This window comes from Spermophilus citellus, assembly GCF_964194105.1.
Source record: "Spermophilus citellus genome assembly, chromosome: 3".
Lineage (NCBI taxonomy): Eukaryota > Metazoa > Chordata > Mammalia > Rodentia > Sciuridae > Spermophilus > Spermophilus citellus.
Genome location: NC_138184.1, coordinates 198,564,625 through 198,592,272, shown reverse-complemented (window position 1 = coordinate 198,592,272; position 27,648 = coordinate 198,564,625). Strand labels below are relative to the sequence as shown.

Genomic DNA, 27,648 nt, shown 5'->3' with positions numbered 1-27,648 from the left:
TTTCTTGAATATAACTCATATTATGGAAGGATATATGATTTTACAAAAGTTGCCTGGGCTGATATGTGGCTGCTAAAACTTCTTTCTAGGGTGCTATCATCATTTCTAAATTGTAAAGTGCTGTTATACTCATATTTCTACTATCGTACCAGCAGGTCAGGCTGGTTTTCATTTTTGTATTATTGCCCTTGCTTTTCTAAGTGATATTACAGACTATAGAAATGTCTGCAACTATAGGCCAGTCTTGCCTATTGTCTGGAGTCTAGACAGGCTATAGAAAAATCTGTGTGACACATAATAGGCCAAACAATTTGTAGGGTTGTTTATCCCTACAAATTCACTACCAGGGGGGAAAAACAAGGATATACGATTTTATTGAGCGTAGGTAATATTACAATCCTCTAGCCCTTCTCTGAATGACCAAAAATCAGGATACGCTTATACACTTGAACGATTCTTTCTGTATTGTTTGATCATACACAAAGCAATGTATAGCTCAGAAAGACTCAGACTTAACAAAATCATTTTGTCTTAACTATAGTTTTCTTGCTAAGTACTTTTGTAAAGTATCTTCTATTTACTTCAAAGGGAAGAAAGGCATTTCTATCTCTCTTTTCACCTCTCTGAACTATTCTAAATCTCTGAAGCCCACAACTGGAGGTGCCACGTACCAAAGGGAAAGACGACTTCCCTGCAGCAAAGGCTTAGCCAAAGCCCACTTCTGAAAGACGCTAGATCCCTTCATGGGCAAATGCTGCCATTACTGTAATTACCATTGTATCGTTCACCAGCCTAGAACGGACAGTGCACAACTGCACTTTGAAGAAAAGGGCACCCTCAAAACAGTGCCTTCCCAGCCTTCCGAATCACCTCAGCTGTGGGAAGCCAGATGGAATGCCTTCCCAGAAGGTGGCCCATTGAGAGTTACAGGTCAAATTTAAGGGTCGTGTTTGGCTGATGAGAGGGAAGGGGTTTGAATAGGAAGCAATTTCAAAAGAAAAAATACAGAGGAAGAGAAAAAAATATGCTATTGAAGACCAAATTGTTTTTCAAAGTCAGTTTATCAGTATTCAAAGTCAGTTTCCTGGTCCCCATTAAAACTGAATTTCTCCCCAAGGTCTTGATGGCCTTTGAATTGAAAGCCTTGCGTTGTGAAACCCTCCAGAAACAAGATGAAACACTTTTAGATAAGCCTTATAGTACAATCGATGTAAGAAAATATATGGTAGTTTTTAGAGTCTGCGTTGTTGATCTGTTTTCCTCGGGATCTTAGTATATTAAACGTATTAATGTCTGCCTGGGGGAAGACATCCCACATTCCTTCTCTCATTGTTGACATGACTGAGATCAGTGGTAGGCTGGGAAGAAAGGAAAGCAGCTCTCTCGTGCCAAGGTATTATTCCGCAAGTGGAGTCAGCTCCACATGCCTGGTGCCTGGGACCTGTGAAATTGTATGGGGCTGGGTACTTAGAAGAGCATGGAACTTGGTTTGATGCTCTGTTGTCATTATCTTGCAATCACTAAGAATGTTCAACAATGGGCTCCATGTTTTCATTTTGCATGCCCCCCCCCAGATAATGTAGCTAGTCCTATCCACAAGAGTATTACTCTTAATACACTGATCACAAGGACAATCAGAAATGAGAAATGTTAGCCCTGATCTAGATCATTAGAAAGGAGAACCTTTAGAAGTGTGGTTCTAGAGGTACCAGTACATGCTGCATGATTTTCTTGGTACATATTTCTTAAAACTATTTTAAAATGGGCATGAGAAAAGGCAGTGATTCTGTATTAGAAACATCATCAGGTGCATAAAGATAGAGCCAGAGCCAAACTGGAATTTCTAATTGACCTCCCCACACCACCCTGTTTTGATCACATCATAATTTTAAGGAGGATCTCTGTGATGCCTTCTTCATCAGTTGAAGTGGGGTGGGATAGACTTTCTCTCTCCACGCATTATCAAGAGCTCCCTGATAGGAGAGACTCCCGTGACTACCAATGGAGACATTTCCATTCAACTGCAGGTAGATTTGCCCTCCTGTGAGACCTGGCACTCAAGGAGAAGGGCACTGCAGAGAGGAACCCTGGTGTCACCAGTCACTAACAACCGTCTGCCTCACCTCCTGTCCCAGCTGAGGCTGCAGCTGCTGCAGGGAGTCCCAGCACAGCGCCCCCACGATCATGTTCTTCTCTATTATGTACAATTATCCTCCATGACTTCTTAGATGATGGCAGAGAACTGTGGCTTGAATCCAGATTTACTGATGCAATTTATTATGAGCTTCTGAGGGGGTAAACAGAGTATTGTATATGAGCTCACTGAAATCACCGGATTGGGTTTGTCCATCTCCCGCCCACTCACCTTTTTTTTTCTTTTTTGTTAGATCTAAATGTCAAAGACATTAGTAAAATCTCAGGGCCTATGAATCAGGAAGTAAAATATAAAACAGCCATGTTTTCAGGTAGGCCACGTGATGCTGTGTTTATACAGCACATATTTTTGGTTGTTTGATTTCAGCATTGTATCTGGAAAATATACTGTACACATTTATTTTCACAGATAGGGGTCTATTTTCTTTGCAGAACAGGTGCTTAACTCCCATTAGCAAAAATTGAAGTTATGCAAATCCAACCAAAGACAGAAGAGACCCCTTCTTACTACTTGGCTGTAGTTTTTATTCTATTTGTGCTTTGAAAAGCTACAAATAAACAGTGGTTGCATGTACTAGTTAAATTTTCCAAAATCTAAAATTTTAAAACTGAGCCTAGCCCTTGATTAAATTTTGAGAAATCCCTAAACTATGGCGATGCCACAAGTTTGGGGTCCCTTTCAATTAATGAAATACGAGGAAGACAACAAGTCATAGATTAACTCCAAGTATAACCTGAAAACATTGGGTATGTTAGAACACATAAAGAGCTCTTAATCATTGTTGGATTTTTTTTCTCCCCAATGATGTGTGAACACACATATTTTAAAGAAGTGAAAATAAAAATTACTCACTGCCATGGCCCTTTTACTGAATAGCAAGATGTTCTGTATATACGAAGCTGGTCTTAACAGCGCATGGGCCAGTGAGTATAGAATTATTCACGTGTCCTGATGATTGATAGTCAGCCTATCTACCTGTCTTCCTTGCAGATGTGTTTTATAGAAAGCCCGCTGCCATTGTTAATGCTTCAGTGCTGTCACACAGATGCGGCTGTCATAAATATCCCCTAACAACTATGTTTGCTGCTTATCTGAATTAGTTAGAATGCTGTTTGCAGCTCCAGTTTTGAAAGAAGCAGTTTATCTTCCACCTCCTATTATTTCTTTTTTCCATTAACCTCTTCCAGGGAAGATTTTGTTTTCAGTTGTTATAAATACATGTAGCTTTCAAATCCCTGATTATATTTTTATGGTAGTCAAATGATAAAATTCCAAAATAATTTTCAGCTTAGAGTAGGATTTGAAAAATAAAGTGATAACTTAAAAATGGTGATTTGCGAGATGGATAAACTTTATCACCCTTGCTTTATTTGGTATTCCATTGGCTAATTACCAAATAAAACACGTATGAATTTTTAAATTTAAATTCTTAACTTTGGTAGCATTACAAATAGCTTGTTTGATCTGATTGTTTAGAGGCTGAAAGAATACCAGTCATTGCATTACAAATTTCAATAAATACAATTCATTTGATATTCATTCAGATATTTAAATACCTTGACACTTTTTCAGAAAGGAAGAAGGCAGGTGAATACGAGAGGTCATATTTTACTGCTAAGAAAAAAATAAACTGTGATTTTAAATATCCATTTTAATATATTTTAAAGCTGAAGTGAATAATTAGACTTAAAAGTCTATTTGGAATCCCAACAGAAAAACAGCCTGTGTGATGTACTTTAGAATGGCGGTCAAGGTGTTGTATATAAGGACTATTAAAAAGGGCCCCCAACAGTTTTCACAGCCAGCAAGAATAAGAAGAAAAAGAAAGTGATTCCATGTACTGTTTCTCTTGCACTTCTAATAGCAGTTCAGTGTAGTAACATCTGATAAACTGCAAGCACTGGGAGTTAGAAAGGGTCTGAGTGACATAAAATAAATACAACACATTTATGGATTTTAAGTGGATTACACTTAAGCAGTAATTGTTTGCTTTGTGGAACTACTTCATATTTTCCAACAGAGCAGGAGACCCCTGTCTATTCTCATAAGAAGACTGGGCCTTTAATATAAATAACCATCTTCCTTGGGAAGAGGGTACGCAGAACACAAAATAGGAAGTTAGACTGAGATTTGGGGATTCATTCAAACAAAAATCCCTTAATGAAAAAAGAACTGCATTTGAAATCAGCCAGTTATTGTGATTTCTGGAGGCTGTTATCCCCTGATCAAGATGAACCTGCCAGCCTGGCTGAGCTTTGGCAGCCTCCAGAAGAGAGCAGAGCTGGTCTCAACCACGTCCAGTTATGATCAACCCAGGCACTCGTTTTTCTCATTAAGGGAGCAGGGCAGGAACTTGCTAGTTTCTCGAAGGTCTTTGTAAGTACTGGCTTATTCCTTGATGGAGAAACAATATTAGTTTCTTTAGCGGATGCTAATTATTTCCTTTGGCTTTCCTTCCTTGGAAGGAAAAGATAGGCATAAATTCTTCCATGATGTGAAATGTCCAGATAAAAACAGAATATCCAAATACCCAGTTCTGTCAATAGTATCTAGATATTTTATAATTCACAAACAAAAAGTCGGGATTTCCACTGGATTTTTCAGATTTTTTATCTGACTGTTAGTGTTATGGCCACAATGCTGAGCAGTTAAGTCACAGAGCACAAAAGCATATTTGTATGGGCAGATTTGGGGTGCTAATAAATATAATTATATGAAATCAGCCACTTTGAAATAATGTATTAATTCAGTTCTTTGTCATAATAAATTACATGTGTTTGAAAAAAAATAATTGTGGTAAAATGTATGATTGTAATTTTAGTATTAACTTGATTTCTCCTGGGAAAAGTGCTTAATTTTAAAAAGAAAAGAAAAGGTGCTATTAATTCCAATTAATGTTATAATTACTCATCTTATAGTGAATGTAGTAGCAGTGGCTTTCATTTTGATAATGATACATGTAAAAGACCATGATTAGACTAATTATTATATAAATAGTGTGCTTATTCAAATAGCATTAGTTTATGAAAATGGACGTAAAGGATTAATACTTTTTCAAACAAATTTTTTTCTGAATTGATATAAAAATACTTACAACTTTTATGAGGTGGTTGATTAAATGAAAAGAAAGCCCTAATATCTAATTTTGTAAAAACCAATTAATGTGTGTATAGTAATTTGCAATATTCACTGAAATTCATATATTCTCGTTTTGGTGATAAATGGTCTATGAATATAAACCTACTGAAACAAGAACCAGTTGTATAATTAATCATCTTTATGATTCTTCTGTGGTTTCAAACTGTCATTTTCAATAGCGGTTTGGATTCTGAAGCAGTCATTAATTATAGTGTTAATTTTTTTAATGGCTGACAAAATTTTGTTTGGTTTTAGAATTTCAAAACTGCTAAATTTTATCTTGAAAAATTGCCTCTTAGAACGGTAGCCTCAAATCACAGCTTAGAAGGCCCAGTATAAAGTTGTCCAATCATGTGTGGATCTAAACTAAACACTGGTCTGTATAAAAAGGGATCATCAATTATTTTTTTACAAGTATTTGTGTGCTGCTATTAGCATATTTAAATTATAATATGAAGTTAATTGTGTTCTTATTTGTGTTTATGTATAAATATTTATATGCCATGTAGGTTGGATTGCTAAGTGAGATAGTGAATGAATCATTACATTCGGCTTTCAAGGAAAGTTTACACGAATCTTTGAAAATGTCAGGTATCAGAACATCTTTTAAATTTTAAAACATCAATTATTTATTATTTAAGGAAAATGCAAACTTCTAACATCGTGGAAGAAATTTTGCCTTTTACTTTGAAGCTACTGGGTAGATAAAATTACTCCATGGCCCTTTCTCCTGCTGACCAGCTAGTTGTTTTTCAATATTTAGTTAGATTCAGTCTTTTGTTTTTATTGGTCCCAGAAATAAGTTTTCTCAGATGGAAGGCAAATGCCTTCTAGTATTATAAAGACAAAGGACCACTTTGACTACTCATGTTGGTAACCCTGCTTTGGCAGTCACATGCATGGGTGGTTGTTCTCACCTTTGGAGTGAGGCATCCACAGAAGCATGTAAAGTGTGGGCTGGGAATATAGCTCAGTTGGTAGAGTGCTTGCCTTGCATGCACAAGGCCCTGGGTTCAAAATACCCAAGAAAACCACCACCAAAAAAAAAAAAGCATGCAAAGTGTCAGAAGAGGCTAACATCGTCAAGCACAGTGCTTGGCGCATAATAGGCACTCAGTAAATATTTGATGGGAGAATGAATGATTCACAGGTGAAAATTTGGGAGAAAATGAAGCAAAAGCTTAATTGTGTGAAGCATTCATAATGCAGTCTCCAAGTTCACTATAGATTGAGAGACAGGGGAAAATTCATTTAACTACATTTGCACACATAAAAAGCATATTTAGAAAATATATTTTGAAAAGGGTACTTATCCTTCCTCTTCAGTCTTTATCCCAGTCTCCCACCCCTCCTGTGCTTTTAAAAGTGAGCAATTGGCCACTAGAGCAATGAAAGCATAACAGTTGATTCAAACAGTTGTCAAACCACTGGAAAAAAAATGCTTCCTTTTCATTGTGCTTTTTTTGGACACTATAGATATGGTAAATCATGAACTGCATTATAAAAATACCTCTTTTATGCCCAAACATTCAGTAGGAGGGAATGACATTTCTTTTATTACCTTGGTAAATGTTTTTAAGGTGTTTAGCAATAAGCCTTCTTTTTGTCAAAACTGCTTAGATGCAGTGGTTGCTAGGAATTTACTAGAAAACCTATAGTTAATAATATCAAGAAAGGAACGGAGAGATGGTTAGTCAGCTAATAGGACAGATCGCCTTGAGTAGCACATGCTTTTTCTTTTTTCCTGCCATTTTCTTGATCTTTTGTGCTATGGGAAAAGGGGTAATTGAAGTTTTAAAAAGTTTATTTTCCATCGTTGCTCCTCAGCCACTGTTTTTTGTGTTTTCTTCATCTTTTGGACCAAGAAATGAATTATGCCAAGTGGTAGGGAAAACAAATAATTATGCTTTAAAAAATATGAACAGAGATATCTTTTAAATCTCAGCAAATTAGCTCTTTCTTCTTCTTAGCTCTTTTTTTTTTCTTCACAGGTAAAAACGCCAGAATTTTGACAGGCTTTTTAGATTGCTAAATTTTAACATGAAGAGTATGTTTAAATGTTAATTTCTTAAGGTAGTGTTTAAAGTATTAATTTCCTTGGCTATTTACTGGGTTATTGAAATTGATATAGACCCATACTTTTTTACTATTTACTTTGTCTTTTATGTCCTACTTTCATTTCTTACCATAATTAGGTGGTAATGGATTTTTTTTAAAGTGTTATTCTAAGAATCATGCAGTAAAAATAAATTGCTCATTTAAAGACACAGGGAAGAGACTTTTGGCAGAGGGGTCTCAAGCTTCATGGGTCCATGAGGGTTCCCTTAGGTGGAATTTTCACATGAAAACAAATTCAAGAATAGATACCGTCGGAGTGTAATAGATTAGAGCACTCCTGAGTTTCCCCGAAATTTTAACCTATCAACTGGGAATGGCAGCCTCTGCAGAGCAGAAACTTGTATGACTCCTGCTTTCTCTACTTCTCTGAAACTGCTCTAAATACTAAGTTACCACACAGTATATCTTTTTGTGGTCGAACCCTGTAGTACATTTACGCCCTCTGTATACTGCGTTCTGGCTCAGGATTCTGGTCGGTGGTTTTATCCATTGTTAACAGTGATGCTAGACTCTCCCGAGAGTTAAATACAGTGGAGCTGTATTTATGGGAGGCCGGGATGCTTGGCCATTCCTGCGGCTGTTTCATCGCTTATTACCTCCCACTTTGCTCCCATCTGTGTGTGTGGCAAAGAGAATTGTCCTAAAAAATACAGGCTTCCTCTGAACACAGGCGTGCATTTGTGTATCAGTAAATCAACAGTCTCCTGAATTTGGGTGACATTAATAATTGTACTTTTTATAAAGCTTTTAGAGCTCAAAAGGGTTTAACAGTCATTCGGTGGGAACTGACACAACGCTTCCACCGTCTCTGTAAATGCATTAAAAGAGAATAGGTATTAGAGTGAAAAGGTAATTTGTAAGATATCTTTTTTAACAGAAAACTCGAATGTTTAGGTTAACACAGAAGATGGATTTGTTATGTATCTGTTCAGAATCAGTGCTCAGCATAATAATCCCCCAGACTTTTTTTTTTAAATGAGTTCATTTAATTGAAAGATTACAAAGATGCCGATGAACCACATATCCATGGAATATTTATCTCGAAACCTAGAGTCCTATTCACTTAATTTGTTTGCTATGGTTAATGTATCTGAGAAACCAAACTGAAATTACTGAATATTTTTCTAATGTCTTAATTATCCAAGATTTCTTGAAATTACCTACTTTTAAACTAACCAATGCCTGAGCCAGATATTTTTACCATACAAAAATATGCATAGGGCTGGTAGGAGTTACTGCAGATAATGAAGCCATTTAAAATCAGCTGCTAGGTACTATAAACTCTCAACAATTACTAAAAAACAAGGGAAGTTTGACTGAGGGACTGTTTAAAATGGTTAGCCAAGTTCTAATAAAGAAAGATGTGGATGGTATCTGTGTGTTTAACCCTGATTACAAAAAGTCACTTCATTTTTTATAACAACATGTTCAGCTGTTACCAAGCCTTATAACCTGAGGTGAATGAAACATAGAATCCTGCTATAGGAAGTACCATAACAAAGAAATAGCTAGATTAGGATGTATTGATCATATGTGAAAAAATATATGTATAGATATGAGCATGTGTGTTTATGCTTAAAAAGAATACTTATATTTTAATTAACTGGCAGAATTTCTCTTGTGATCTGGGAAAAAAAAAAAAAAACAACAACTCTTTCCCTTTACCTAGCTCACGAAAGTTAGCTATTATTAAAAGAATGACTAAGAAATCATCTGTATGAGGTGGGTTTTTTTGTTATTATTTGTTTGTTTGTTTAGTTGTTGATGGACCTTTATTTTACTTATTGTGGTACTGAGAATTGAACCCACGGCTTCACACATGCTAGGCAAATGCTCTACCACTGAGCCCCAACCCCAGCCCCTGTATGAGTTTTTAAGAACTAAAATGTAGTAAAGCATAAGGGAAATTTTCTTTTTAAAAACTGCAACTCTACATAGGTGCAAGAAGAAAATGGGAGAAAGTAAAGAGGGAGAGGAACCAGAAAAAAAAAAAAAAGAAAACAAATGGGAGGAGAATAAATATTAAGAAGGAAAAATAAGAAAACAATATCATTTATTTAGAGTTTATCATCTGCCAAGCGCTGTGCTAAACTTATTGAGCATTTTGTGTTAAGCTTACTGGGAGTTTTTTGTTTGTCTTATCTAATGTTCAAAACAGTGGTAGAAAATAGGTCTTATAATTCCTTTCACACAAGGGAGGCAGTGAAGATCAGTGATATTTCCTGAGGAAACACAGAAAATAAATTGCAAAACTGGGAGAGAGAGAGAGAGAGAGAGAGAGAGAGAGAGAGGGAGGGAGGGAGGGAGGGAGGGAGGGGGAGGGGGAGGGAGGGAGGGAGAGGGAGAGAAACATGATCTGATTGCTATCTAAGGTGGAAAAAGTCCACCCTGATACTGTTCTCAAAATCTAGTTATTACACATTCTATGCCCCCTGTTAGGTACCCAAGAAGCCCAGGCATGACACCCAGTGGCCTGACAGATTTGCCGCAGGAGGGGGTGGGGGCAGGAGACATCCAGAGGTCCCTCAGTGGGAGAGGTGGGTACAAATCCATGATGCAACCTCACAAGTACTAGGAGAGGGGAGCAGCTAATGTGGTCCATTTTCATGAAATTTTTTTACACAGTTGCTGTATTTTTGCTTTTTATTTTCAACCTTTTGTCTCCCAAGACTCTTAGAAGGTTAAATAAAGTCCTTAGAATCTTTTAGCAGGTGTCTTGAAATTCATTACTCGCCTGCCATTCTGCCCTGGAACGCTGGCCATTCTCAAAGGGTGAGGTCCTTGATTGCCCCACACAAATACGTGAAAGTTATGTGGCCTGAATCAGACCACGTAGCTCCCTCGACTTCCCTTTTCCATCACAATCAGAATTAATTGTTAAAGAAAGAAAAAAAAATTAAGCCAGAAAAAATGTTGTAGAACTGATATGCATGATCCATCCATATCCTTTTCAGGAACCCGTTTCATCTGAGTGACAATTTAAAGAAAAAGAGTGCCTGACTCTTGCATGCTGGCCTCGTAGCAGTTCTTCACTTAGATTACCTTTCTCGTCCTCTCACATCTCTGTTGATAAATGGCCAGACGTCATCATCCCCATTTTACAATTGAGGCATTGAGAGGTTAAGTGCTTGACCATTGCCAGCCACCCAGATGAGAGCAGGACTCAGGTCTCCTGTCCAAATCTGAGGTTCATTTTGCTGCCTCCTTATGGCCAAATTGCTACCTCAGTAACTACCCTTGGCCTTCATTCCCTTGGCTGTAAAAAATAGGGTCATACCATATCTATAAAAGATGGTCGCTCTTAGAGCTAAGATTTTATTATCTCAGGAAGCAGATCCCTGAATGCTTTTGGCATTAAAATGCTTTATACATTTAGTAAAAAGGAAAAAGAAAAAAATTAGAAAAGAGTCATCTAACAGGGGGTGGACTGGCTGTTGGTGAACTCTGTTCTAAGAAGCAGTGGGAAACTATGAGTCATCCCAGACCTCTGATGTGACTTTAGCAGATGAATCTGAAGGCAAAAAAAAAATGTTTCCAGATCCACTTTGACTCAGAACAATGTTGGACGATTTTTCTAAGTTTGTTTTCTTTAATGGCGTTTCTTTGATTTAACTATGGGTCATTTTCCTCCCATTGCTTCACATCTATTTTTAATTGATTGAAATTATTCATTACCCTCAGAAACTTGTGAATATTGTTTTCTATCACAAATGTAAATTGTTTAGAAATTATTCTGAATTATGATGTTCGGTGGGGAAAATCCATAGCCATGCTTGGATGCTCTAGATTTAGGTTTTCATGCTTTAATAGAAACTCGGAGAGAGGCTGAAACAGTGAGATTAGCATGCCATTTCCCTCCCCGCTACTTGGTACACAACAGATATCAGGAAATGTTGCAGTGGTTACTATAGGAAGGCACATTTTAGACAATTTATTTTCTGAGCCTCGGAGAATCTTAAAAAAAAAAAACAACTATGCCAGTAGTCACACATTTTGATCTACAAAAACATCAGAGTTTTTGCCTGTATTTCCTAGTTATCATATTCTGAAAAGATTTACTGCTATGTCTTTACTTCTAACACTGTGCCTGGCATACAACTGTTGCTTAATCAATGCTGATTGAGTATAGAATATATTTGTGTGCTATCTAGGACACAAGAGCAGTCTCATTCTTTAACATGAACAAAGATTTTTCCTATTTAATGAGGACGGTGCTATTGGATTAAAAGCCTCCTAGGGAAAGTTTCAAGTACATTCATGCCCTTGAGCCTCTTCCTCACCTTTTCTAACCAGAGAGTACCAGGCAGGAAGAATTGCCAAGGGGAGGACAGTCCTGTCCAAACTGATTCCCTTCACAGTCATAGATGTAAAGTGACAAGAATGGCCTTCTTGTGTGTCAGGACACCTGTTTGGCCTTACCTACAAGTAATTCAAATGCCAAAAATTATTACTCTGAGTGTGGAAACAGGCTGTGAATGCACATTCACACATTCAAGCTATGATTATACTTAAAGTGCTTCCTGATGGTGATATTTAATTCTAAAAATGGGGAAGTCTGCAGTTTGCCTTCTAAATCTAACATTACAATCGTCTTGGGTTATTTTTATAGTCAACTAAATGAAAAAGCATAATCGGATGAGGTAGTAAATGTATTCCAAGTTTCTAGAAGTAAGTGTGTTTTCTTCACGTTCCATTCTAGAATTGGATATGTGTGAACTAACATTTTTTGTGAAGTTTATGATGTTCTAGAGAGGAAAAGACTTGGCAACACAAATTTGCTTAGAAAAACGAGCTATTAATACATTGACAAGGGGCTGGAGATGTGGCTCAAGTGGTAGCGCGCTCGCCTGGCATGCGTGCGGCCTGGGTTCGATCCTCAGCACCACATACAAACAAAGATGTTGTGTCCACCGAAAAAACTAAAAAATAAATAAAATTCTCTCTCTCTCTCTCTCTCTTTAAAAAAAAATACATTGACAAGCTACATGAAACTTTAGCAAATCAAAAAAGAAGACATGTTTGAATACTGTGAAAATGTTTGTGATAACGAATCTGCATTTTAAAGGGATTTGTTAGTAGAGTAGTGTCAGTCTTGTCCCAATGGAAAAGGCCAAATTATAGTTTGATTTCTGGGTTATTTTGTATTTTGTTGTCATTGTTGTTATTTTGTTAAACAGAAGCATTTAAATTTGATAATGTTTACTCTTGAGAAGCTAGATGTGCACTTTTATCTAGCGTAAATGATTTCAGTTCTGTCCCATAACGTATCTGGGCACATATTCAAGCCTCAGTGTTTCATAATCTTTACTAGGGTCATTTCTTAACAGTCCAGCCTTTACTACTACAAGAAACTATGTAAACACATTTAGCCATTTTCTTGTTTCAGGATGTAATTTCTATACCTTGCTATGGGTAAAACGTTACACAGGGTATCGTATGTTAATTTAAACTTCTCGCTTGTTAACCAGTAATACAATTTCATATTTGGGAACCAAACTCAGCTCTTTATGCTACGTGTATCAGTTAATATTATACCTTTTCCCTAATATTTAAAACTACATGAAAATCTGAGGTACCTTAGCTTTTGCTTTCTTCTTACCTTTTATGAGAAAAGGTTACAAATATGTTATTATGGGACTTTTGTCTCTCCTTAGGTTTTTTTCTTTCTTGTAAGGTTTGGTCAGGTGTTGGAGGAGGGAAAAGAAATTGTGGGTCTATTCTTTCATATCAATATAAGATCAACCCTTGGCTGCTTGTGCTTTGGGTTAGCTCTTTTCTGTCTTTTATTTGGGGGGGCTTCATTTCTGCAGTGCAGTATTATTTAAAATTGAAGAAAAAAAAACGAAGAACAGTGAAACATAGAAAAAGAACTCAAAGTGGGGGAAATGGAACATGCAAACAGGTTAACCGTGTCACTTAATACTATTGTAAATTTCTGTCATTGTTGAAAATAAATTTAAATTCATTTCAATACCCAGAGAAGTATTTAATTATTCAAAACTTTATTCATGTGACTATAAATGAGAGTTCTTGTTGGTATAGAATTTCTCAGAATAGGTCCAAGAACTTACTTCCCCACCTGTATATCATTTCCAGAATAATATTCTTGAAACATTTAACCTTCATACTAGAACACTAATTTAAGGACATACTTTAGATAACAACATCACCACTCTCAGTAAGTTTCCTTGGACAGATAGTATCTGAGAATATAACTCCTTCTAATAAAAACTTAAAGTTCCAATCATCTGTCTCTGTGTAGTGGGTAATTTTCCAGCTGTAGAAGTGATCAAAATGTTCAGATTTATTTTCTTCCTTTTTTAATTTTTAAAAATGGATGTTGATTGCAGTGAATATGTTTTTAATGTTTATGGAATATATGGATAGCATGTGTGATACAGGTATGTAGATGGATTGATTATACCATCTTAGAGAGTAAAACTCCAAGAAAATGACTATAATGTCCAAATCAATTTTATTCTATATGAAATCCTTCAGACTTCTACTCAATTCTATTTTTCATCTTCAAATAATTTTCTTTTCTATTGCAAACACTTGCCTGATATCTTTAAGCAATTTGGTTTTGGAAGTTATGTAGAGAAATCATTATCTTTTAAAACTTCATATGTTCACTTTTCATTGAGGGGGGGTGTTTAATTCTCTCCTCACTGAATTATACACAGTAGAAGATATTATTGGGGGAATTTTCTAAATCTGCCTTTTTGGCAAATCAGTATAGCATAATGGCTAAGATCCAGATACTGGAAGCTTAATGCACTGGCACAATATTTGCTAAATATGCAATCTTGCTAAAATTATTTAATCTTTCTGTGCCTCAATTTCTTCCTCTATAAAATCAGCTATCTTACTCTACATTTGTAGGGTAAAATTATTATCCCTAGGATTGCTGTGAGAAACGAGTTAATATATGTAAAGTACTTAAAACAGAACTCCTGGTAAATGCTGGCTTGTAATACAATTATTCATAGTTATCATTAAATTAAGTCTTGCTGTAAACACCCAACAGCAGAAAAATACATCAAAGCAGAAAAATTTCTGTGTATATTGTAAGCTATTCTTTTGCCATGCATATTAACACATTAAGAAAAAGATCAATAGCATTGACTAGAAAGAAAAGACCACAATTATTGTGAAATCTTGGTTAATAATGCATTTTTCATTTGCTGGGTTCAATCCAAGTCTGACCTTCTTATGAAGAAGTTTCATCACTAAAAATGCTTTAATGGGGCTGCTGTAATTGTATAGTTAATGTAAGTTTTTAAAAGTTCGATAAATTCCATGAGTGATTTTGCTTCTAAGAGTGACATTATTCTCTCATGTTAGGTTAAGAGCAACACTTCAGTTGCCACTTGATTCAAAGAAGAAGAATATTTGATTTCCTTTACATTCCAAGGGAAATGTTTGCTTTGGGAGGAGCCGCCACTCGGGCATCAAGGCTTGCAGATGTAAAGATATCTTATTCATCGTTTCTTCATTGATTTGCTTTGCAGCTGGCAGTTCCCCACAATGATGAATGGACGAGATTCGCCAGGACCCTGGTGGAGATTCGCGCTAACAGAGCTGATAGCGAGGAGGAAGGTGCTGTTGAGTTATCTGCCTAGTGGGTTTGAGCCGGCTTCAGCGCATCCGCATCCGTTTCCCCTGCTAGAGAGTTCAGCATCTGCAGTCAAGCCCATTGTACTGTATCCATGTCCATTCAGTATCAGTATTGCTGTGATATTTTGGGTGCCATATTGTGCCAGCTTTGCTCCAAGTATTCCAAATGTATCCCACCATGATTTCCACTGACCTGAAATTCACCAGAGCATTTCTATCTTTATATTTCTGTCTCAAAAATGAAGGGGGTGAGGGATCTTTACGGGTTTAGTTGTTGCCTTTTAACTACTTAGTAGCTGTATTTAATAGCTGGAAACCTCTGGTTAAATTTGTGCTTACATGCACTTCTGGCATAGTCCTATTAAATCCATATGAAGCCAGATATGATTGGGTGCAGATGTGGTGTGCCTCATGATATGGTACAGGGCCAAAGACTTGAGATTGGTGTTTTACATGGTGACTCACATTATGAATGGATTTACTAGAAGAACATTGCTGCTCCTTATTTATTGTAGTGTGCTGCATGGAACATATTTATTTGAAAGCATTAAAATAAACGATCCTAGAGCATGTGCATAATGAGAGGACTGTATTCTCTCTGCTGCTGTTGAGGTTACATTAAGTTCCAAATAACAATTACAGTATGCCAGTTCCACTGAAAACACGAAGTCTTTAGAGGTTTGTTGTAGTGAACGGAATGGATTTTAATGCCTATTATTTCTAGGTACTTTAACAATATTTCAAATATAGTTGACCATTGATACTTGTCATTCAAGCTAATACAGTCCAACAAAAGTCTGTGGTTCCTAAATATGACATCAGTATTGCCAATAAAATGTTCTAAAGCAGGTCTGCACCAGTGTGGGTAAATCCTTGGCTTGGGGAAAGGCTGACTTGAATTCTCTGGTGACAAGGGTTGGGAATGATACATTAGGGCCATGTTAAAGATTGATCATGAGTTTATAGGCAGCCGACCTGGCTGGTCATAAATGTAGACTCCCAGTTTTACTTTTATGAGGGAATGTGTGTGGTTTTGGGGGAGGCTCTCCCTTGCCTCCATCACCAAAGTCACCCTTGTCCAAAGACAATTTCAAACAGTGGAATAAGATGAGTTAAGATTAATACCAAATGTTCCACACATTTCTCTTATTTAAAAAATTCACACTAGAAAATGATGTTTATTACTTTTGAACTAGGAATTATGTCTAAAAATGACTTTTTTTTTCAAAAGGTCACTTCATGCCTAGAGAGAATGAAATTAAATAGTGGCTAAACATTTGAAGACAGGGTTTCAGCATTTTAGGAAGAAAGTTTTCATTGGTATTTTGTTTGTAGGGATTCCTTGAACTAAAATTTCTTTTATTTTCAAAATTATGATACACTTTTCACAAAGTGCTCCACAGCATCTACATATTTAAATTCTTTATAAATGAAAAATGAAATTTTGTGGATAAAAAATGAGTGTCTAGGCTGGGACTATATAGCTCAGTGGTAGAGCGCTTGCCTAGCACGTGTGAGGCACATGTGAGGGTTCAATCCTCAGCACCACATAAAATAAATAAATAAATAAATAAATAATTTAAGATATTGTGTCCATCTACATCTAAAAGTATTTTTTAAAAAGCGAGTGTCTAAAATAGGTTTTAAAGCAATCTAATGAAAAGTGTTGCATAAAATTTCTCAAATATATATTAAAATACCTAAGAATAAATCCAAAGCCTGTGAGTTGTCTCTGTGGACCAAACTCTGAATGATATTTCAATGAGAGAAGCCTGCGAAAAGTACAAAGACCAGAGTCACTTCTAGGAGGCACATGAAATGTGACAAGCCTTTATGTGCTTCTATATCCCACTGGGTAGCTAGTCTCCAGGATGCTTCCTCAGGCTTTGACCCTCAGATCCCACCTTGACCAGGGGCTGACCTTGTATAACTGATAGGACATGGGGTAAGTGATGCTACGTGGTTTTCAGAATGTCTTAGCCAGTTGGGGCTTAGATGACATCGCTTGAACAACCAAAATTTATTTCTCACAGTTCTGGAACTGGGGAAGTTCAATATCAAGGCACCAACAGATCCAGTCACTGGCAAAGACCTTCTTCCTGGTTTGCACTGCACATGGCATCTTCTCATTGTATGAGTAGAGAGATCATCTTTCACATCTTATAAGGGCACAAATCTCATTCATGGGGGCTCCACCCCCACGACCAATTCCCTCCCAAAGACTCTGCCTCCAAAAACCATTTCTTTGGGGATTTAGGCTGTGAATTGAGGCATCGGTGAGGGACATAAACAGCACAGGGCAAGGTTTAAGGGGACTTAGTGCTTCCTTCCAGCTTGCTTGGCACACTCACTCTCGATCCAGCTCACAGCCATTGAAGTCATCCCAGCTGATGGCTCAGATGAAATGTGGTGACCTTGAAAATGAGTCTCTCAGATCTATTGCAGAGAATGTAATTGATGAACAACTCAAACTGCTTTATTCTGAAATCTCTCACCATGAATTTCATGACCAAGACCATGCTTCCTCCCACAGGCTTCCAGCTATGGCCGTGTGAGAGGGAAATTCAAGTGGGCTTGTACCAGGAAGACATGAGACTTCTCTGATGTATCATTAGCCCAAGGATTCCCTGTCAGCACAGCTAAAACTTTCTTAGAACTGTGCAGTAATTTGAAACTATGTGTAAGTTTTTTTCCTTCCTTATTCAGCATCTCTGGGAGTGGGGGTTTCCTCTTCAGGCCAGGGCTGATGGGAGGTGACATAGTTATTAAAATCCATGAGGACAAAAGGAACTCAGAGTAACAGTGGATGGTAATGGCAGTTAACAAGCAGAAGTCAGGAAGCCACCATCACTGTAATGGGGAACTAGGTCAGAGGAGCAGCCAAGGAGGCTTTTCCCGTGGGATGTTGTGGGAATAAATAATAAGACATGGCATGCTTAGGGGAAAATATGCAGTGAAAAGGGTGTTGATGTCTGCCATGGAAACCATGAAGGCAAGATTGAAGGAGCAGAAGGCTGAAGGCAGAATTCTGTGCTTATTACCCAGACCTAAACAATATTTCAGGCTAGAACCTATTGACTGAGAGGAGCTAGGCTAGAAAGAAGGACACCATTGCAAATATATATTATGATGACCCCCCAAGTCCTTCTCCAAAGGGTGCTATGGCCATTTATTGATGTAAACATACAATATAGTTGAGAAAAAAACAGATATCAATGAGTCCCAAATTCTATATTGGATATGGAATCTGAGTTCACATTGAAACTCTAGAGTGGTGGCTTATGGCGACCAGGTAATATAATGGAGCAGTTACAAGTATGGGGGTCACAATGGCCCCACAGGGTAGATAGACTCAGTGATGGTCATTTCCCTAATCCTTGAGGGGCCAATTGAAATTGATATGACTGCAGGAGTTCCCTGGCCTTTGGGGCTAGAACTCTCACAGGAGAGAAGGCTACTTGAAGATCTCTGAAACTGCCATGCCCCCACTTCCCCTGGTGAAGAAAGAAAGTAAAAAGTATTACATCTCAAGGTCTGAGGAAGAGGATGGCAGACATTAGTGCCACTCTAAGGACCTAAAAGATGTAGATTAGTGGTCCCTGGAATACATATAGTTAAATACACCAGTCTAGCCCGTCAGAAACGGAATGGATCCTGGAAAATAACTGATGAGTACCATAAGCTCAACCAAGCAATATCTGTGTTTGCAGCTGCTGCTCCAGATGTGGCATCATTCTTAGAATAGATGAATAATTAATTTACAAATTAATGTTTCTCTAGTATATGGTCTGTGGCCATGGACAAATACATTCTTTTCCATGACAACTATATAAAAAGAAATCATTTGCACTCACATGGGAAGAACAATATTCATTTTCAGTTTTGCCTCAAGGATATGCCAATCTCTCCTCTTCTGCCATAGAGTTCTGAACTACCTCACATTCAGAGTACATTACACTGCTGCATGCATCAATTGCACCACAGTAATCAGGTAGGATACGCAAAAGTTACCTAATGCACCAGAAATCTTGGTAAGAGGTATGTGCTCTAGTGAGTGGAAAATGAATTTGAGGATGATTTAGGGACCTGTTACTTCAGTGAAGTTTTTTTGGAATCCCACCATCCCTAATGGTTATGAGCATGCTGAGATATCTCCTCCAAAGTCAAACTGCTGCAGGTTAGAATTCTCAACACAGAAGAAAGAACAGCACTCCGTAGGACTTCTTGGATTCTGGAGTCAACACCTTCCATGTCTAAGGTTACTGCTGTAGCTTTGGGGGAATGGGAAAGGAATTTTCTGCAAGTGCAAACTGTAGCACAAAGAGCTCTATTGCTTGGGCAACACAACCAATGGGTGTCATGGAACTGGAAGTGTCAATGGTGAGAAAAGATGTAATATGGAAATTACAAGTGGCCTATGGGATTCGGGAGGAAGGCTTTGCCATCCAATACAAAAAATAGTAGGTAGTCCTCCTTTCACTAGGTCCTGGTACAAACTGAGTCCCTCACAACAGGATATGAAATTACCACGCATCCAATGACCCATTACAAGTTGGTCATGTTAGCACCACCAATTGACAAAATTGGGCAGACCTAGAAGAAACCCCTTTGTAATATGGAAATTGTATTTTGAGAGGTACATCTGAACAGAACCAGAGAGATGAATTAGTTGCATGACAAGATAGTCCAGAAGCCCACTAAATGCCACTAACCAGAATTTTACCAGCACCCCCCCATGCTTGTATAAATTATTCATATGTGAGGAGGGCAGGTTCTGTATGACCAGACAAAAGAGGAGGTAAGGGTCAGAGTTTGGTTTACAAATGGGTTGGCAAAAACTTATACTCCATTTATATATCATGTATCAAAGTGCATTATACCTTCATGTATAATTAAAACAAATTTAAATTTTTTTTAAAAAATGGGTTGGATCAGTTTGTGGTGAAAGTTCAAAATGGATGAAGGCTACATTATACCCACATTCAGGAGTGGCTTGAAAGATAGTAAAGAGGCCCAATCTTCTCAGTGAACAGATCTTTGCATTGTGCACCCCAGTCATCCACTTTGCATGAGAGAAGAGATGGCCGGAAGTGAAAACATTCACATATTACCAGGCTAGCCCAAACTGTCATCTGTCTAATAGTTCTTGTGAGATAGCCTCCTCACTGGTCTCTCTCTCTGCTTCCTCCTTTCACTCCTCCAGTCCCTTGTAGATAGAGTCACCTGAGTAACGTTGTTAGATGCTGAATTCCTCTGCTCAAAACACACAGGTGCCTTTCACATCGCTTGCAGTAAAGTCAAATCCTTTTAATGGCCTGCAGTCCCAGTATGATTTGACCTTAACTTCCTCTCTGATCTTGTATCCTAGCTCTCTAATCTTAACTACCTGGGTCTTCTCACGCTTCCTTTGATACACCAAGCACATCCAATCATAGGGCCTCTGCACTAATTGTTTCTTCTATCTAGAATGCTGAAAGCATTGAGTTTATGAATCTTCATGCATGTATTTCAAAATTCCACCCTTTAATATAACGAAGGTCATTCCTCTGACTGACTTTTCAATTAACTTTTTAATCTGTGAAAGCAGCAAGCTGCCTGAAGGCCTAAGGTCAATGTCAGTATGAAAAAGCTGTAGTTTAAAACGGCAGTACCAACCACAAAAACAACAGAGGATGAGCTTAAAAACCTCTGACGATCCCCAGCAGGAAAAGCACGTAGAGAATTAAAAATTATAGGTAGAATTAAAATGAGAAAAAGTATGTTTTATGTTTTTTAGTGGGATATGATTTACATACACTAAATGCACAAATAATGTTTGCTGGTCAAGTTTAACAACTTTGTATACTCACGTAACCATCACATAAAACAAGATACAGAACATTTTAGTCAGCACAGAAAATTCTCTCATGGCCCTTTCCAGTAGCTGTTCTGATTTCTGCCATGACTTTCATGTTGGAACCTCATGAGCAAAATCATTCCATGTGTCCTATTTCATGTCTGAATCATATTGACACTCATTGGCTCGATATATTTTTTTACATTCATTTGTGTGCTGAATATTTTGGTAACATATTCCTTTTTATTGCAGATTAGTATGCCATTTTACAATTATGCTGCAACTCACTCATTCACCCGCTGATAACATTAGTGTTGTTTCCACTTTAAGGCCTTTTAATCTAACATCAATATGAACATTCATTAAAACTCAAATTCTTTTTGGAGGCAAATGTTTTCTTAGGTAAACACTATGAGTAGATTTCTGGGTCATATTCAAAGAATGTTTAATATAGAAATTTCAAAAGACAGTCAGGTGTGGTGGTGCACGCCTGTAATCCCAGTGACTTTGGAGGCTGGGGTAGGAAGATCGCAGGTTCGAGGCCAGCCTCAGCAACTTAGTGACATCCTGTCTCAAAAATTAAAAGAAAAAAAGAGAGAATCTCCAGTACCAAAATAAATAAATAAATAAATAAAAATTTTAAAAAATAAAGAAAATAGAAAGAAACTTCAAAAGAGTTCTACTGAGTGGCTATGTACCTTTTTGCATTCCCAATAGACATTAGCATTCCAAGTGGTCCACAGTGTCTCTGAAATTTGGTATTGTTGGTTTTTATTTTATTCAATCTGGCTAAAGAGAAGGTGGTAGTTAGCTGCAGATTTAGTTCATCTATCCTTGATGACTAATGATTTTGAGCAGCTTTTGCTGTTCTTAGGGGTCATTCTTATACAATGTTTTTATATGCAGAAATTTTCAATTTTGTTGAAATCTAATTTTTTACTCTTTTACAGTTAGTGTTATGATCCTTCCAAGTCAAATTTTTCCTGCCACAATTCACAAAGATACTACTTTGTAGGGGTGGGTTGTGGCTCTGTGGTAGAGCTCTCACCTGGTATGTGTGAGGCACTGGGTTCAATCCTTAGCACCACATAAAAATAAAATAAAGGTATTGTGTCTACCTATAACTAAAAATATATATATTAATAAAAAGGTACTATCTTGTGTTTTTTTCTGGATGTTTTGTTGTTTTATCTATTTCATTTTAGTCTAAGATGAATCTTAAATTAATTTTTGTGTATGGGATGAAGCAGTGGTTAAGGCTGATTAATCTACAGGTATCCAGTAATTCTGGCAATACTTATTGGAGAGATCATTTTCTTTTAACTCATTAAATTAAAGTAGCATCCTTGGTAAAAAGCCAATTGACCATATATGTATAGCTATACCAATGAATCCTCAATTCTACTTTATTGACCAACTTGTCTTTCTTTACCACATTGTTTTGACTACAATAACTTTTTATCAAGTCTTAACATCTAGTATTGTAAGTACTATGACTTTGTTATTAATCCTGAAAAAAAATTTTTAAATCTCTTCTAGGTCTTTGGTGTTGGCACATGAATTTTAGAATCATTGTTTAGTTCTTTTTAAAAAGTCTATTGCTTTTACTTTGAGATTTCATTAGAACTATATTTACATTTGGAAGAATAGACATCTCAAAAATGTTGAGTCTTGCAATTCATGAACAGAGTATATCTTTTCATTTACTGATTCTTCTTCAAGTCCACCAATGTTTTCAATATGTGGATATCTTTTTAAAGACTTATTTTTACTTATCTACACTTTTATTCTACTATAAATATTATTTTTTTCAAATTTTATTTTCCAAATTTTTTGCTTGTTTGTATAAATAAAGTTTGTTTTGGATGTTGATCTTTTATTTTGCAACCTTGCTAAATATACTTATTATTTATAGGTTTTTGTAGATTCCATTGGTTATATGTACACATTTATGCCATCTGAGAATAGTAAAACATTTAAATCTTGCTTCCCAATCTTTATTTTATTTATTTTTTCTTATGTGGTGCTGAGGATTGAACCCAGAGCCTTACAAATACAAGGCAAACACTGCTGCTGAGCTACAACCCCAACCCCTTCCCAATCTTTATCTGTTTTTCTTTTCCTCTTTCTCCATCTCTCCCTCCCTGTAGCACTAGCTGGGACTTCCAGCTCAGTGTTGTTGAAGAGATGTGAACTGACATACCTTTCTAGTATACAAGAGTTTCAGTGTTTTACCATTACCAGATGAAAGACATTGTATTCTATTCTCAGATTGTTGAGAGGCTTTATCCAGTATGCACTGCGTTTTATCATGTGCTTCTTTCCAGTATCTATTGATATGATCCTTTATTCTGATAATGTAAATGATACTCATTGACTCTTTAAAAGTGATTATTCAACCTTGCTATCTTAGGATCAACTTCATTTGACCAATATGCATTATCTTTTTAATATATTGCTAGATTCTATGTGCTCATGATTTCTTAAGGGTCTTCCCATCATCGTTTCTGCAATTTTCTATTCTTCTACTGTCTTTGTCAGGTTTTAGTAACATGTTATGCTCATATGATGAGTTGAGAAATGTTCTGACACCTTGTATTTTTTGAAAGTGCATAATGTTGGCATTATTTCCTCCCTAATGTTTGATGGAATTCACCAGTGAGGTCATCTGGCTCTGGAGTTTTATTTGTGGGGACATTTTTGCTAACAGATTCATTTATTGAATAAAAATAGTCTACTTAGGTTTTCTATTTAGTTTTGGCTTCATTTTGGTAAGTTGTTTTCATAAGTTCTGCTTTTCAAGAAATGCATTCAATTAAATTGTCAATTTTATTAATGTAAAGGTGCCCATAGTACCTCCTCCTACCTTTTAATGTAAATAGAATTATAGAGCTATTTTCATTTTATTTCCTAATGCTGGTAAGCTGTGCTATCATTAGGGATAGTTATCAATTTTATTCATCTGTTCTTGGAATGAATTTTTGAAGTTGGTAGATTATTTTTCTATTATTTGTTCATGTTTTCTTTCTTCTTTGAGTTAAATTTGCTCTTCTTTTTTCTTCATAAAGTAGAGACTACACTATTGATTATAACCACATTTTCCCCTAAAATAAGTCTTTGAGGTTAAAGAAATTCTTCTTAATAGTGCTTTTACTGCATCCCACACATTTTAATATGTTATGTTTTCATTATCATTCTGTTAATATATTTCCTAATATTCGTTGTGATGTATTATTTGACTTTTAGGTTTTTTAAACAAGTGTTGTTTAATTTCCAAACATTTGGAAAACTTCCCAGATATATCTATTTTTATTTCTAGTTTGATTCTGCTTAGTAAGAAAACACACAGAATAAGAAATACCCTGTATTTCGAATCCTTTAAAATTTCTTAAGATTTGTGCTATAGTTTTGCATAAGGTTTAGCTTGGTAAACGTTCCATGTGTACTAAAAAGGATAAATTCCTCAGATGTTTGGTATGTGATTCTAGAAATATTGTATATTTTATATATATTTAATCCATCACTGAGAAGGCAATGTTAAAATACCAAACTGCGGTTGTAAATTTGTCTACTTAATCCTTTCTTTCTCTCCATTTTTTATTTATGAGTTTTGAATCTCTGTTACTAGATACATCCATATTTAGGTGATATGAATGTTCTTAACAAATTGACCCTTTTATTATCATGGTGTCTCTCTCTAGTGTCCTTTTATTTCAGCCTAAAAGGACTCTCCTTAGCATGTTACAGGATGGGTATACTAATCACACACTCAAGTTTTGCTCATCTGGGAATGCCATTTCTCCTTCATCTTTGAAGAATAATTCTATCAGTCATAGAATTCTCATTGATAGTTTTATTTTTTCAATCAACACTTCTAATATCCTATCCTACTGCCTTCTGGCCTCCACTTTTTCTAATGATAAATCAAATGCTCAACCTTAGGGAGGATCCTCTGTGTGTGAAGAGTTGCATCTCTATTGCTGCTTGCTTTCTCCCCAATCTTCATGCATTTTGCTTCTTTTTTGTATATTACTGCATTGGTACAATAGCCAGTCTTTTACATAAAATATGACATAAGGTATAAGTTTTTGTGGATACCCTTTATCAGCTCAAACTTCCTTTCCATCCTGGTTAGTGAGAAAATTTTGGTTTGAATTTCGCTGAATGTCTTTTCTGAATCTAGGTCAGATAATCATGGTTTATTTATTTTTAATTTTGTGTGTGTGTGTGTGTGTGTGTGTGTGTGTGTGTGTTACTGGGGATTGAACCCAGGTGCATGGTACCATTGAACTATATCCCCAACCCTTTTAATTTTTATCTTGAGATAGAGTCTTGCTAAATTGCAGAGGCTGGCCTTGAACATGCAATCCTCCTGCCTCGCAGCTTCTGGAGTCACTGGGATTATAGGTTTGTGCCACTGTGCCTGGCATGGTTTATCTTTTAAATCAGGATATTAATTAGGTTTTGTTTGTTTGTTTTGATACTGAGGATTGAACCAGGGCTGCATCACCAACCCTATTACTTTTTTCCTTCTTTCTTTCTTTTTTGAGACAGGGACTTAGTAAGTTGCCCAGATTTCCCTCAAAACTGTGATATTCCTACCTTACCTCACAAGCCACAGGATGTGCCACTATGCTGTAACATTAATTTTGTTGGTTTTTTTTTTTTAGACACAATACCTTTATTTATTTATTTTTATGTGGTGCTGAGGATTGAACACAGTGCTTCACATGTGCCAGGCAAGCGCTCTACTACTGAGCCACAACCACAGCCCCACATTAGTCAATTAATGCATTAGGAAAAAGAAGGAAGAGATAAAGAAAGAAAAAATGAAAAAGAAGAAAGAAAACTACAGTTGATTTACGCTTCTGTGACGAACCCAGAGGGATATCATAGATCACCCCTTTTACATGTTGTTGCATTCAGATTGCAAAAATGTTTTCAAGAATATTTGTCTCTGCAAGGGACATCAGTCTGTAATTTTGTTTTGTTCTCATTTTAATATCTTATTTGATTTGGCAATACTGTACTCCTAAAATGAGTTGGGAAGGTATCCCTCTCCTTCTGTTTTCATGCATCCTAGATCACCCATTGATCTATACCCCAGCTTCCCCCTACCTTTTTGAGTGTATGGATTATTTATAGGAGCTTTCCTAATTGCCTGTTGCTGGTTCCATCAACTATTATTTTGGGGTCTGTTTATACTGATAGGTTTTTGCTTTGTTATGGTTTATATTTTATTATTGGTAATCATTACTATTTTTTATTTGGGCATTGTGAATATTATCTTGTACACTGGGATTTTGTTGTATTTGTTTAAGTAGTATTGAACTTTGTTCTGACCAATAGTTAGGTTAGTTGGAAACAGCTAGGTCCTTGTGAGACTTGCTTTAAGCTTTCAGGGTAGTGCAGCCCTTACAGCCAGGGCTCATTTGGCTGTACCCATAATATGACACTCTTCTGAAGATTCTACTTGATGTTCTACATATTATATGGACTCCCCCTCTGGCTGGTGAGAATATAAACCATTTCCCTTCTGGAAGTTCCAGAATTTTCCTTCTTTCTCCTTTCCAATGATTCCTTCCCAAACCTCGGATAGTTAGTTTCTTCTCACAAATGAGTAGATCAGTGCTTAGCCAAACACTAGAGATAACCCTGCAAAACTCCAGAGCGGTCACTTGGACCAAGTCCCACCTGTTGGGCACTTCATCTTTCAAATTCAGCTACCTTGGTCTCCTTGATCCCCATCTCTTCAATTTGGGGAGACTGCTGCTGGGCTGGTTGGATTCTCCTTCCCTGTATGGAACTGCCTTCAGGCAGGAAGCTGATGCCACAATAGGTTTCATCTTGTTTCCTTTCTCCCCAAACTCACAATGCTGTTTTTGCCTCATACCCAACATTTGGAAAACGTTGGACCATATAGTTTTGTCATTTTCTAGCATTCCTTACTATTCTATCATGTCCAGAAACAGAAATCTCCCCGAGATGTAATTTTTAAGACAGGAGAGAAAGAAGGAGCATTATAAAGAAAAGAGGGGTGATGAGGGAAAGAAAAGAAAGGAAGAGAGAAAGAAAGAAAAATGAAAAAGAAGAAAGAAAACTAAAACTCAACATCTATAGATGCGAAAACAATGAATATTTACATTGGGGGCATCAATAATTCATTGCTACAGTGTTTTGAAAAAAAAATTGAACACCTTTAAAAGAGAGCAGTTATTCTTTAAATACAACTTATGCCAATGCAATTAGTATCATAATTTTTATAACTTAACCAGATATGTGTGTGGTTAGAAGGCTTAGTTATTAAATCAAGACACAACACTTTCTAAGTTGAGTGAAAGGAAATAATGCCATGATTAATTTTACCAAAAAGAGACAGAATTAATGATTTCTCTACCTTCATTCTCACACAGGCAAACTAAAGAGAAGAAAAATCAAAAAAATATTTTTTTATAAGTAGAGGTTAAAGGGTAACTTGAAGTTTCAGGTTAGGTGTGACCTGATTCTTCAATTGGAAGGAATGAGATATACATTCTCCTTGTGGGACAGGATGAAGGCTGAGACTGAATTGTGCAGAATCTCTACTTTTCTTGGCAATGAATTAAAAAAAAATACTGGCTTCAGTTCTCTCCTGAAGAAAACAAGGATGTCTTTTTTGACTTCTTCATTCTCCTGTTTTTTTTTTTTTTGCTCTCCTGATTTTACTATAATAGAGATTAAGCCTATTGCAACATCCAAATGAAGAGTTTATCATAAAAAGTGACCTCTTAGCTGCTAATTGTTG

At 36.6% G+C, this 27,648-nt stretch overlaps 1 protein-coding gene across 3 annotated transcripts in view; it reads left to right on the top strand.

The window, feature by feature from the left end:
• The window catches only part of DYNC1I1 (dynein cytoplasmic 1 intermediate chain 1), a 280,791-nt gene extending 264,915 nt beyond the window's left edge, over positions 1-15,876 (top strand). For all 3 annotated transcript variants that reach the window (XM_081286493.1, XM_081286492.1, XM_081286491.1), the window contains one exon: positions 14,923-15,876. In XM_081286493.1, the coding sequence (XP_081142619.1) occupies positions 14,923-15,033 (111 nt within the window). In that variant the 3' untranslated portion in view covers positions 15,034-15,876. The remainder of the gene's footprint in view (positions 1-14,922) is intronic.
• The last annotated feature ends 11,772 nt before the right edge of the window (positions 15,877-27,648 follow it).